At 43.6% G+C, this 12,331-nt stretch overlaps 1 protein-coding gene across 1 annotated transcript in view; it reads left to right on the plus strand.

Annotated features, from left to right (window-relative positions):
- The window catches only part of PLXNC1 (plexin C1), a 70,741-nt gene extending 59,143 nt beyond the window's left edge, over positions 1-11,598 (plus strand). Inside the window, exons 24-31 of the mRNA XM_065839188.2 lie at positions 910-964; positions 2,092-2,123; positions 2,209-2,316; positions 4,244-4,407; positions 4,825-4,972; positions 6,833-6,973; positions 7,063-7,137; positions 8,763-11,598. Of these exons, the coding sequence (XP_065695260.1) occupies positions 910-964; positions 2,092-2,123; positions 2,209-2,316; positions 4,244-4,407; positions 4,825-4,972; positions 6,833-6,973; positions 7,063-7,137; positions 8,763-8,867 (828 nt within the window). The 3' untranslated portion in view covers positions 8,868-11,598. The remainder of the gene's footprint in view (positions 1-909; positions 965-2,091; positions 2,124-2,208; positions 2,317-4,243; positions 4,408-4,824; positions 4,973-6,832; positions 6,974-7,062; positions 7,138-8,762) is intronic.
- Positions 11,599-12,331: the final 733 nt, after the last annotated feature.

The following is a 12,331-nucleotide window of genomic DNA, read 5'->3' on the forward strand; positions in this document are numbered from 1 at the left end:
GGCCGGGAGCCCAAACGTTTCGGCACTGAGCTGCTCTCCTGCTTCTTGGCAAGGGAGCGGGGGCCACGCATTGTCCCCACTGCTCTGGGAGCGCTGCTTCTGTTTACCTCTCTTCAGGGCCACGAAGGAGGACTCTCTGGGTGTTTGTGTCACCTCAAAAGCTGGTCTTAGAGCACATTCCCACTCGTAGCATGGGTTTTAAGTGCTCTGTGTTATCTGAAAGAGCTCTGAAACGCTGTATGATAAATGGAAACCCTGCAAAAAAACATATTATAAAATAGATTGCACCTACTTTCCAGGAGCAAGTGGAAGTGCAGATTTCTTTGGCGCAAGACACAGCTTTTGATAGAGTATCTTAATGTTTAAACTGGTTTCTCACACCAGGCTGGCTGCCAAGGTTTAAAAAACACTTAAATTATTTTGGCAGAGTTCCCTTCCTAGAACTGGCCAGTTGTTTTTGTAATTATAGAGGGAAGTACACTAGCACTTGGCAAGACCCAACATTTGACAGCAGAGCAGTGGTGTAGTTCTCAGCAGGAGCTGTTTGTGAGTTACTCTTTGACAATAAAACCATGACTTGCCAGTTTCTCTTAAAGATAATAGTTACCATCCTGGCAGCACTATAAATTCAGGGAAGGGGAAGATTTATCCTAGAAATCCCAAGGTAGCTAGATACGTACCTTGACCTTACAGTCCACGGGGTGTAGATATTTTGTTGAGTTTTAAAATAGTTCTTGGGAGCACCAGGCACCCTCAACATAGCCCTTCCAGGCACACCGTGATGGGAATGGAGAGGCTGACACCCTCTGGTGCAGCCACACACCTGAGGACTGAGGAAATGAAACCTGAGGATTTTTTTGAATTCTATACACTTTTGTTGCAGCATGATATGTTTGTTTTTGCTTCCAGATTTCAAATGGAGCCACAATAAAAGTCTTTAAAAAGAAGGCAAATACTCGATCAGGTAACGAACTGCAACCTGTTTAATCTTTTGTGGAGAATGGACTGGGAATGCAGAGAGCTGAGATGTGACAAGCTGCATCTCGGTCTATAGGAGGTCAGAAAAATTGGCACTTGTTTGATGCAGCTGAGCCAAATGAAGAGCCATGTTACCCTGGCTCTGGGCCTCTGTCAGGCACAGTGGGCTTAGGAGAAGGGATGAAGGCTAATGAGAGAAGGACTGAAGGACTTACAGTCCTCAGCAACTGGATGCTTAAGGATACAGCCTCATCAGCAGGACAACAGGGCAGGGAAGCCCGGGTGACACCAAGCGCTGACTGGTGAGACCAAAACAGGGAACATGCCCTGCTCTGCTGCCCAGAGCATCACAGACATAGTGAGGCACCATCCAGAGACAGGCATGACAAAACCCCACAGTTTTGCGATTTTCTTTATTCTCTCGACCATGTTTCTGAAGGCTTTGACTCGGCCATCTCAACAGCAGGTCAGGAATTCAAGGGTGCTTAGCAGGGGTCAGTTCATCTCACCTGCCTCTGTGATGCAGGTTGCTCCAGGCCAGCTGATGCCTCAGGGGACATGGACTTTCTGTAGCCCCTGGGGAGAAACAGACACTCCTCGCGCGTCATTCCCCTCACCGTCAAAGTGGACATCTAAAGTTAGGAGAGATGTGAGAGATGTGTCCTTGAGGTGAAAGTCAGTGGGATGGCATCACACTCTCCCTCAGGAAAAACAGGGATGTCCGTTCTCAGCCATCACTTTCAAGCCTGACCTCAAGCCACCTGCACTGAGCACTCCTATAGACTAAACCAATGAGATCATCTCATCTGCTGTCTGTTGTCCTCCTTTCCGAGGAGCTACGATTTGCTGCCAGCTTACCCCAGCAGCAGATGATGACGCCCTAGCATAGTGGTCTGAGCTGCAGGTTGGCACTGGGGAGGTGAGACGGGACCTGTGCGTTTCTCAGAGGCTTCCCCCACGCTGCAGACAGGAAATTGTGATGCCAAGCTTGCCAATGCTTGCTCGGCATCCTGGCGTCCGCTTTCCTGCTGCACGGCCTGGAGCCCAGCAGAATCCACAAGCTTGTAGCTGTTTCATTAATGCCATGTTTGCTCTCTGCTTTCTGTTGTTTAGATGTGGACTACTCGGATGAACACTGTCATTTGGTGAGTTCAGTCATTACACTGTTCAGTAGATTTAATACTGCGCTGTATTTGTATCTGTGTAATCTCTTTAATCTCTTCACGACAGATTTTACCAGACTCCGAAGCAAACAAAGATGTGAAAGGAGCAGGTCACAAAGGGAAGCAAAAATTCAAAGTGAAAGAAATGTATCTGACAAAGCTTCTGTCAACCAAGGTAAATTGTGAAGGCCTTATTTTGTGGGAGGGCTAATGTTAGGCTTGGCTAATTTGGCACAACAGAAGTAGAAATTAAAGCAGAAATTATGCAGACTTCCTGCATGTATATCAAAGGTTAAATAAAAAGGTTGCTTATAAAAAGCACTGTGCTAACTGGTTTATCACCTTTTGCAAAGACAGACACATTTCAGGTTTTCTAATGCTAGAGTTTTAAAATTGTCTCTAACTCGCCATCTCTATCTCCTCAGTAAGCACAACCTTTTTTCTCGGGTTAAAGAAAAAGGGTAGTTACTGATCTTATACAAAGTGAGTTTTGCCACTGAATCCCACAGAAAGAGAATGATCCTTTTGGGACAGACAGCTTTCAGCCAGCAATCTCCTCACTCTCCACTAGAGTTTTCCCATCATAAAGACAGCATCCAAAGCCTGAGTTTCACAAAATACTGCCCATGAAGTAATCTTTTAGGGTCTCAAAATAAGCATCCAAAATAACTAGATTAATTTTAAAAACAATGTCCTTAGGATTTATAATGTGATTACCTAATTTATAAAATGCGCATTCCTTAGGAATGAGCCCCGCTAACTCCCTCTGGTAATGTCATCTTGTTTCTGACTTACTCAAAGGGGTTATAAAAATCTTTGCAACAGCATATTGCTTAAAATATCAGTGCACAACACCGAGAGCTGTGCGATACAAGAGGCCTGAAGGGATGGTGATTATGGCCCTCTTGCATTTAAAACTCTATCAATCATTATTTAATTAGATTGTTGATAGCATCTGAAGTAATGTAGGACACTATCCAAAGTGTGAGTAAAGGCTGGTCATTTTTCATTAGCTGTGGAAACTAACATAAGCCCTTGAGGAACTGCTGGGGTAAACCAGTAATATCTTACAGTGGGAGACTGAAGTACAAAAAAAAAGATCAGGCTCTTAAGAAACAGTCATTTTAATTTAAAGGGCTTTAAATTAATCATCTCTTTCTCCAAAGTAGGACAGTGCTTTAGCAACAGTGCTGTGATACCCTTCACTGTGGAATGCCACCTGTGATAATGCTGTGCTCTAAAGGAAATTGCATTTCCCACGTGTGTCTCTTTCTCTCTCTCCCCCATGCACACACTCAGACACAACTGCAGAATTTGCCACATGAAATGAACTGGCATCAAGGCCCTGGGTTACACTTAAATCCTCTTTGTTGAGGGAAGATTGGGCTGAACTGAACTTCAGAACAGATGTGAAGAAAAAAAACCTCAAGACTGTTTTGCTTTGTTTGTATACGTGATGATGTCAATGAGTCCGTCAGCAACCAAGCCTTTGATTTTGTGAGCCAAATAGTTTCACTTCTGGATCAGAAATACCCAATTTTCATTTCTTTTCTCTAATATTGGTGTCTTTGTCTGCCACACAAAGCTGTTATCGTAGAATTAGACTGGGCTCCACAGTCACTTGGCTATGAAGAGTTGATGAGAACATGTGATCAACATGGGTCTCAAATGGCACCATGAAGGGCAGTGCCCTAGAAAACTGGTTAAACTTCTTTTGCTCACCTCCCTCTTACTTCCAGTCCCTGTTCCAAATGCTTTTATCAACAGTGCCAACAGTATCCAAAGAGTTGATGTTGTCTTTGTTCAGGAAACTCAACAAGTGATTCTTTCCACCTACGATTTGTCACAAAGTTCATCACGATTCTTCTGTTGATAAAGTGATAGGACATGTGACATTTGAAAGCAGCTCATTATGGTGTATTTGTAGTTTCATTTTTGTTGTTGACTGGCTTGTTTGCCGATAACCTATGGCCTAGATGTTTGCCACAAGCATATTGTAGTTTCTGTGTGTGCTTGCCCTGGGGCACGCTTGGCTCTCTGAGACAACAAATCCTATTAATTTCTTGTGTAACAGTAGCACAGTTCATTTTCTTACTTTTCAGGTTGCAATTCATTCGGTTGTTGAAAAGCTCTTCAGGAGCATTTGGAGTTTACCCAACAATAAAGCACCTGTTGCCATCAAGTACTTTTTTGACTTTCTGGATGCCCAGGCTGAGAGCAAAAAAATTACTGACCCTGATGTGGTCCATATCTGGAAAACCAACAGGTGAGCCCATGTGATGTGTGCAGGGGTGCGTGCTCTCCCTGAAAATGTAGTTGCAAAGCTGGAACAGGTAATTTGTGATGAAAAGAATAAGATTTGGGCATGTCTGGGTGAAGATGTGGTTTGGCTTTGTGTATCCCAGTAATTTAGTATATTGATTGGATACTGATACAAACCACTGTAGCTTCCAGCTCTTCTATATCTGCAGACTGCTTCACACTCAGGAAGGTTGAGACATTATTTGAAGATGCAAGTGTGATTGACTGATGTGTTTGCTTTGTAGCCTTTGTTCAATGATCTCTTTTTTAACATGAATAAGCAGCCCAGAAAAGCACTTGCAGTGCAATTAAACGTCCATGTTAAAGCAGCTGCACAATCTGAGTGCTTAAGTTTAAAGATGTTTTTTCTTCCTCTGTGTAGTCTTCCTCTTCGCTTTTGGGTGAACATACTGAAGAATCCTCAATTTGTCTTTGACATTAAGAAGACTTCACATATAGATGGCTGCTTGTCTGTAATCGCACAAGCTTTCATGGATGCCTTTTCTCTAGCAGAACAGACACTGGGGAAGGTAAATGTTGCCCTTCCAGTCTTTTGCCCAATTTTTTTTCAGCTGTGTAATGATTCAGAGGATGAAGTCCTGGATCTGCTCATGTCAGGGGCAAAACTGTCCGTGGTTTCCTTAAGCTGGGTTTCCATTCCTAGTTGCTGTGTCTCATGAGGCTTTGAAGAATTCATTGGAGTAGACAGATGCAGCTGTTACAATGTCACATTTATACCTAACTGCTCCTTATCTTCTCTGCAATTGGTTTCTGCACAGTGTGGTTACAGAATATGTGGAAGAGGATGGAAATTGTACAATTTTAATGACGTTTTTATAAATTTTTAAACAAAGGTCTTTAAAGTATTAACATTATTTGCTAAGTAGCCCAAATCTTGTTTGCTACATGCCAATGTGCACAAAACACACATAGTAAGCTGCTGCTGGGAGCTGTAGGAATCCTTGAAAGAGCTATTAAGTTTGAAACAGTTCCTTTCATATGTGTTGGTTCCTCCCTTTTTCTATGCTGAAGTATTTGCTGGAGTAACAAGTGCAGCAATCTTACGTTCCAAAGCTCCTTAACAGAGTGTCCAGAACTCTGGGGATCAGAAATACTTAATTTTCCCTGAGGATATTTTCCTTTTATTTGGGCAAAAGCAGGAAGCATTTGTTCAGGCTCATAGTACCCAGAAAAAAACAGGCTAGAGATTTTTTTAGCCTAAAAAAGATTTATGTAAAAATGGAGTAATTTCCTATGTGATCTGAACCAACTGCTTATCTGTTAAAGGTAAATAACAAAGAATATGCCCATTTATCTTAAGTGTGAAGTGTCATGAATTAAAACTAATCACATCAATTACTTGATGGAAAACCTGCAAATGAGCACGGTCTGTTAGGTTTCTATGCTTAGCATTCATCATGAAGTACTGTTGATACAGCAGCTCCCATTAGCCATTTGAAAAAGGGTGATGAAACCTGAAAAAGGTTTGCAATGCAGTAAGCAACTTGGGGCCTTTCAGTACTAAAATATATTTACAACCATAATTTTTAGTCTTCTATCTTAAAACATTTTTTAGCCGCTCAGAAAACAAACATTCAAATCATTTCATCACTCAGTGGAAATGTTGGTGACAAGATATCACATGATTGTGTCATTTGTTCCCCAGAAATTAAACTAGAGCAGTGACAGGAAACTCCCAGCCCCCACTTTTACATGCTGAAAACATGGTTTCCAGGTGGGGCTCGGGCTCCTGCCACAAACATCAGCATTTATTTCCTTGGGAGAGCCTTGAGCTGCCTGGTGGGTCAGTGCTGACTTGGGTTGTTGAAGCCATGGGGGAAAATAAATCCCTTTGGCTGTGGGTGCCTGGGAGCCAGTTCCCCACATGCCTGAACCCCTGAGTGGAAGGAGTACAAACCAAAACGTTTTAGGTGAAGCTCTAGGATCTAAGCAAGGCTCTCTGGCAAGTTTAGCCCAGGGGAACTTCCCACAGCGCTGCTGTGTCCTGCGTGTAAATAGGGTCCCAGCCTCAAGGCCTTTGGTTCGGTTTTCACAATCTGTCAGGTTCTGGGGAGGGGCGAGGAGGAAGTAAGAAAGAAAATTCTGTGTAAGGGACAAGTGTTCATCTAAGGGACAAATGTTCATCGCTGCTCATGCCAAGAGAAAAAATTATATGGCAACTGTCATGAAACACAATGCACTATTACTGAGGTCCCGCGTCTGTTCTTCATCTTTATTTCATAACCTTGGTTCCCTGCATAAAACCGCTGCGAAGAGAAATGAGTCACACAGAGAAGAGACACAATTAGATGCAATTAACTATGTGGAGGTGGAACCATAGGAAATCTGTGCTATGAAAACTGACAAGGCTTCAAATATTTTCTTTTAAGGAAGCACCAACAAATAAACTTCTTTACGCTAAGGACATTCCACTCTACAAGAAGGAGGTGAAAGCGTACTACAAAGCCATCAGGGATCTGCCTCCACTGACCACTTCAGAGGTTGAAGAATTTCTAACTCAGGAATCTATGGTACGTTTGAGAAGTGGGAACTTCCTTTGCTTTCATGGGAAGTTTTTTAAAAAGGAGAACTATCTGACCAAAACCGTTTTCCGTTTCAGAAACACGAAAATGAATTTAATGAGAAAGTGGCCTTGATTGAAATCTACAGATACATAGTGAAATATTACGATGAGGTAAGCATGTCTGCTATTCCTGCTTAGCCCCTTAATGTTAACTTGCCACCTCCGCCTTGAAAGTTGGGCTTGACAAAGCAGCCAAGGGCTGGCCTGGCGTGTTTCTTATGGGTTGCCCACTCCAGAGAGAGCCCGGAGCGATGAGGCCAAGGCTGCTCCTCCTGCTGGGCTGTCACCTATACTGTCACCATTGTATTCCACAGAGACAGTAGCAATAAAATCCTCCCTCTGCAAGTTTTGAGAAAGTTCCTGTGTAGTCTAGGCTTCTTGTTTTACCATGTTTGCAGAGTATCTGCTTTTGCCTGTCACAACTCCTGCACACACACTCTATTTCCCTGGAGATTCAGAAATCAGATTAGACTGTAGCACCAGGGATCTCAATTTAACAGTCAGTACAAACACCTCAGCAGAGCACACTCAGCCTTACAGCAAGAGGTGTCTGCTCCTTTCCCATCACAGCCCTCTTACGCTCTGCTCTAATAGTCTTTCTCTTAAAGAAAAGAAGCTATAGCTTCCAGACCCTGCTCTTGCTAACAAAAGAAACCTTTTCTCAACTGCAAGCGCTTAGTCACAGGCTACCTCTAAGCTGCTTTGTACGAAAATCCCTGCCCTCTGCTTTGCATGATAGGATTCTCCACTCCATTTTGCTCGGCATCCTTAACAGCGGCTGCGTGTGCCTGTGCGGGGAGGCAGATAAGAGCCAGCTGGGGTGTGTTGCCTGAAGGCCTCCTCACCACTTCCAGCAGGTTGTCTGGGTCTCCCAGCAACCAGACCTTTCTCTCTTTCATCCCCAGCAGCAGCACAGCAGCAGCGCTTGCTATAATCATCTGGCTTTCAGTCACCTGTTAGCCAGCTTACCGCTTCTGAGCTCCAGCATCTCAAATTATCTCGGTTCAGCATCGAATCTTTGCCTCTTAAAAGAAGTTCAGGTTGATACCGGGAATAGCACTACACTTGTTAAAATTGTTGACAGAGGAGATTTCAGAATGCTTTCTCATCTTAGTGCCCATTTTCCCTTTTTTGAGGTGAGTCCTGGCTAAACTCACCCCATCCTCAGAAGGAAACGCTCCCTCTGCTCTTCCCCTCTGGCTTTTGACTGGGAACAGCCAAACCTCATTCATTGTTTGCTGAGATCTCAGTCGCTTTGTAGAGTTGCCAGCCAAGAGTTTTCAGACAGCAGTAATGCTCCTTCCTATCACCTGGGCTGGTGCCAAGTGGACCAGTTAGAGGAAGAGAGGTAGTTTATCTCCCTTAGTTCATAGGACAGAGAAAGAGCAATAAAATATCATTCGCATCTCTGCTGTAGGGTTAAACTGGAGTGCTGGCCTTGCCTCACACTTTTCAAGAGATGAACACGTGTTAGATTTGTTTGGGGTTTTTTTGCTTGGCTCTGTCACTCTTTTGTGGAAGTGCTGCAAATCCTGTAATCGTAATGACTGGAAAGCAAAACTACCAAAATAAAGTGTTCAAGTCAGAAAGGAATGTTTACATTTAGGCAGGCATTCAGATGGATTTCTCTGCCAGTAGTTGTTGGAATGCAGAAAAGCAGACTTTGAAAAGCAGCAAGTAAAATAAGCGCTAACAAAATTCTTCTTTTTTTTTTTTTTTTTGCTAATTGTTAACAGATTGTCAGCAAACTCGAGCGAGAGCGGGGGTTTGAAGAAGTCCAGAAACAGCTCCAGCAAGTAAAAGCCTTATTTGATGAAAAGAAAAAATGCAAATGGCTTTGAGCAGAGCACTGACTCACAGCATCACTGTGGGGGATTTTAAGTAAGTGCTACTGCTCCCAAAACTGTTTTGACTGACTATATGTACAGGGTTTGAAACATTTGGACACTCTTCTCCACTCTGACCATTCCAAGTAACAGCTATGTTTGGGAATGATGTACGGGCAGGGTTACGTATTCAAACATGGGCACGTGAAAGCGAAAGTGAGTCTCGTGTTGGCAGGGCCAGCGTTTTTAGGTACTTGAACACACATATCTTTTGGTTCAAAAATACTGCCTAAGTAAGCTTTCTGCTTACTTATAAATAAGTAGGAGATGCACAAAACAAACTGCAAGTTCAGAGTTGCCCATGTGAACTTGTGAGTAGCTTGGCTCTTTTTTTTTAAGAGAGAAAGCTGATGTTTCACCACATCCTTTAAGCAGCCCTGGCAATCTGTGAGGATAAGCTCCGGCTTCAGAATACGGGTCAGCTGCAGTTTCCTTCCTTCCAGACAGATGTACACTGGTTCCTGTTTGTTTGGGAAAAAAAGACAAAAAAAAGCACCAAAGTGACACTTGGGACAACTGTGTTTGGCAGAAGAAGTGGGTCTGAGGTTTGAAGTCCAAATGCGACATGGCAGGACTTCTCGTCCTTAGGTTAGAAATTCCACGTGCAAAGCGAAGCTCACCACTGAGCAGGGGAGGATGTTTTTGGAGACGGGCACCAGACCGGCATCAGTCTGTGTTTACATTTCTACCTTTCCATCCTTGAATAAGCTGTGAAACACTTGGGACCAGCTTCACAGGTGAAACCTGCACTGCATCAGAACACCATTGTGATTTAATGAAGCAGCTGTCGATAGCTGCACAAACCTGCACTCAGGTGCATGATCAGCCTGTGCACCAGTGCTGAGAGTCTTGCCCAGTCTTGCCATCCTCCTGCAAAGGCCTCATAAATCTAAAGCCAGCATTCTATTTTTTTTTTCGTTCCAGGTTGTCCACACAAAGGCTTCATCAAACACCTTGTTAGTTTAATAAAGTGTAAGGAGGGCTGGTGTAATCTCTGAGTGATGCAAACATGAGAGCTGGGCTTGGGGATGGGAAGGGAGTTACTGTCCGCCTTAGTCCTGCCAGGGTGTGTTTTGAGGCTTGCCTGGTTTCAAAGGAAGGTGTCCATTACATTTGCATTGGTGTCTAAAGTTAGCCCAGTTGGCAAGCAGGCTCGTGGCCATGCTGCTGAGACAGGGCTGGCGCAGCAGCTGCTGTGCGAAGCCAGGGAGGAGCAGCCATGGCTCTGGCGCTGCTGCCGCACCAGCACAGCCCTGTCCTCCTCCACAGCGCCGAAAGGTTTGTTGGAAAAAAGCAAACACACACACACACACACAAAAAATAATGTTGCCTACTGGTCTGCCCCCTCCCTACCGTGTGATTGCACAAGTTGTACCTCTTGCATATCAGAGAGGGCAGCCACCAACCCATACTGTGATGGCATTTTTTGTTTGTTTTTAATCCAAGTCTTATACTTGCTGTTAAGTTTACACTTTATACTTGATGGAATGTATGGCTTTGTTCAGGAAACTGCACTACAGTGTTGCAGTACTTTCAGAAGTTCTCGACTGCCTGGCACAATATATTTTGATAAGTTTATAATTTTAACTGGAAAAAAAAAATTGATAAACACCCCAACCCTAAGCTATCTTGCCCTCTGTCCTAAAGGAGTGAACTGTGGCTTGAGAAGCACTTAAGCTTAGAATACCTGTACTTAAGGGCTTAATTTTTAATCATTCTTAATCTAACATTTAAAAGCACCATCAAATAAATTTTAAAAAGCACAGTAATTAATATTAAAGGAGGAGCATGAGCAGATTACTCTTTCCAGCTAGAAAGATGTCTCAGCAGTTCTGTTCCACTTCAGGTGTTTGCTGGCAGCGCAGTCAAATGAACTGTGATAGTTTTGTTCAACAGTAACCTTCTGTACAGGCAGAAAGAAAACTCCCAAGATTTCTGCTTGAAAAAAAGCTGTAAAATATAATCTGTTTGCGTGTGTCTGATCCTGTGAACTTCACTATGTGTGTTTATATGATGAGGAAATGAAAAAAAAATCAGTCCTATTCTGTATTTGTACTACTGCTTGTTTGCTACAATAGCTTTAATGATTCCTAGAGATTACATATGTGTTGAAGCAGGTCCTGTAGCTTTAGCCTACAGCCTGGAATAGGGTTATTGCCTTTTATTCAAGCCTCCTAAACAGTGTCACTCTGTTAGTAAACCATGTGAAGTCATGCTGGGACTTTGTAACCCATCAAGTGGATCTCACGAAGTGATGTGAAGTATAATTAAGTGATTGTGGCTCGTTTTGGTAGGTTTGGGTCAGCACACAGAGCATCGGCACACCTTCTGTATTTGCAATTCACTGTTACTGCTACATGGACAAAAGGAACCACCTCTGACTAAAGCTGTATTACGGCAACCCAACAATTCTAACAGCATTCTCTGAAATGAAAACGAACTTCTCTATTTTCACATGTTTACAGCCAAACTGCTATGACAAACGGCATATTTTCTAACACTAGCTTACAGAGCATTATTTTGCAGTCATCTAGTTTAAAGTCAGATCTTACTAATGTGTAAAGTAATTCCTGTTGTACAGAAGTTAACCTGTTGTTTAAAATGAATGGTTAAAAAAAAGTGCAAATGACAAATACATGTTGGTGTTTGTATGGGTTTATCTAGAATAAAATGCATTTGGAGGTTATTTTGGTTAACTTGTGTACTTTAAAATGGTTACGAGAGCGCGAGCACAGCTTGTAGCAGTGCCGAGGTCATGCAAGGAACAGAGTGTAAGTCACTGACAGGTGACTGGCCAGGGGGTACACCACCACTCTCAGCCCTGTGAGGTGCCAAGGCAGAGCCACACGGGTGAGCGCTGTGTGTCACAAACTGCCGACATCACTCTCAAGTTAGAAAGCACAAAAAGTGGAATAGAAAGAGTTTGGTTGGAAGAGACCTTTAAAGATCAAATCCAACCATTAACCTAGCATTGTTAAGTCCACCACTGAACTGTGGCCCTAAGCAACACATCTATGCATCTTTTAAACCCCTCCAGGGATGGTGACTCCACCACTTCCCTGGGCAGCCTGTTCCAATGCCTGACAACCCTTTCCATGAACAAATTTTTCCTCATATCCAATCTAAACCTCCCCTGGTACAACTTGAGGCCATTTCCTCTCATCCTATCACTTGTTACTTTGGAGAAGAGACCAACACCCTCCATGCTACAACCTCCTTTCAGGTAGTTGTAGAGAGAAAGTAGGATGCAGCCCAGGTGGTGTTGGGGCAGAGAGGACTGGCCCAAAGCCCCACAGCTAGGGAGCAGCAGCAGGGAAGGAGTGGCTGGGGGGGTCCCAGCAGCCTTCCCCTCATGAGAAAAGCAGCAGCCTGAAGATGCAGCACCTGCTCCACCTCCACACAATGCCTGGGAGCCACGC

Source organism: Patagioenas fasciata, chromosome 1 (assembly GCF_037038585.1).
Source record: "Patagioenas fasciata isolate bPatFas1 chromosome 1, bPatFas1.hap1, whole genome shotgun sequence".
Taxonomy (NCBI): Eukaryota; Metazoa; Chordata; class Aves; order Columbiformes; family Columbidae; genus Patagioenas; species Patagioenas fasciata.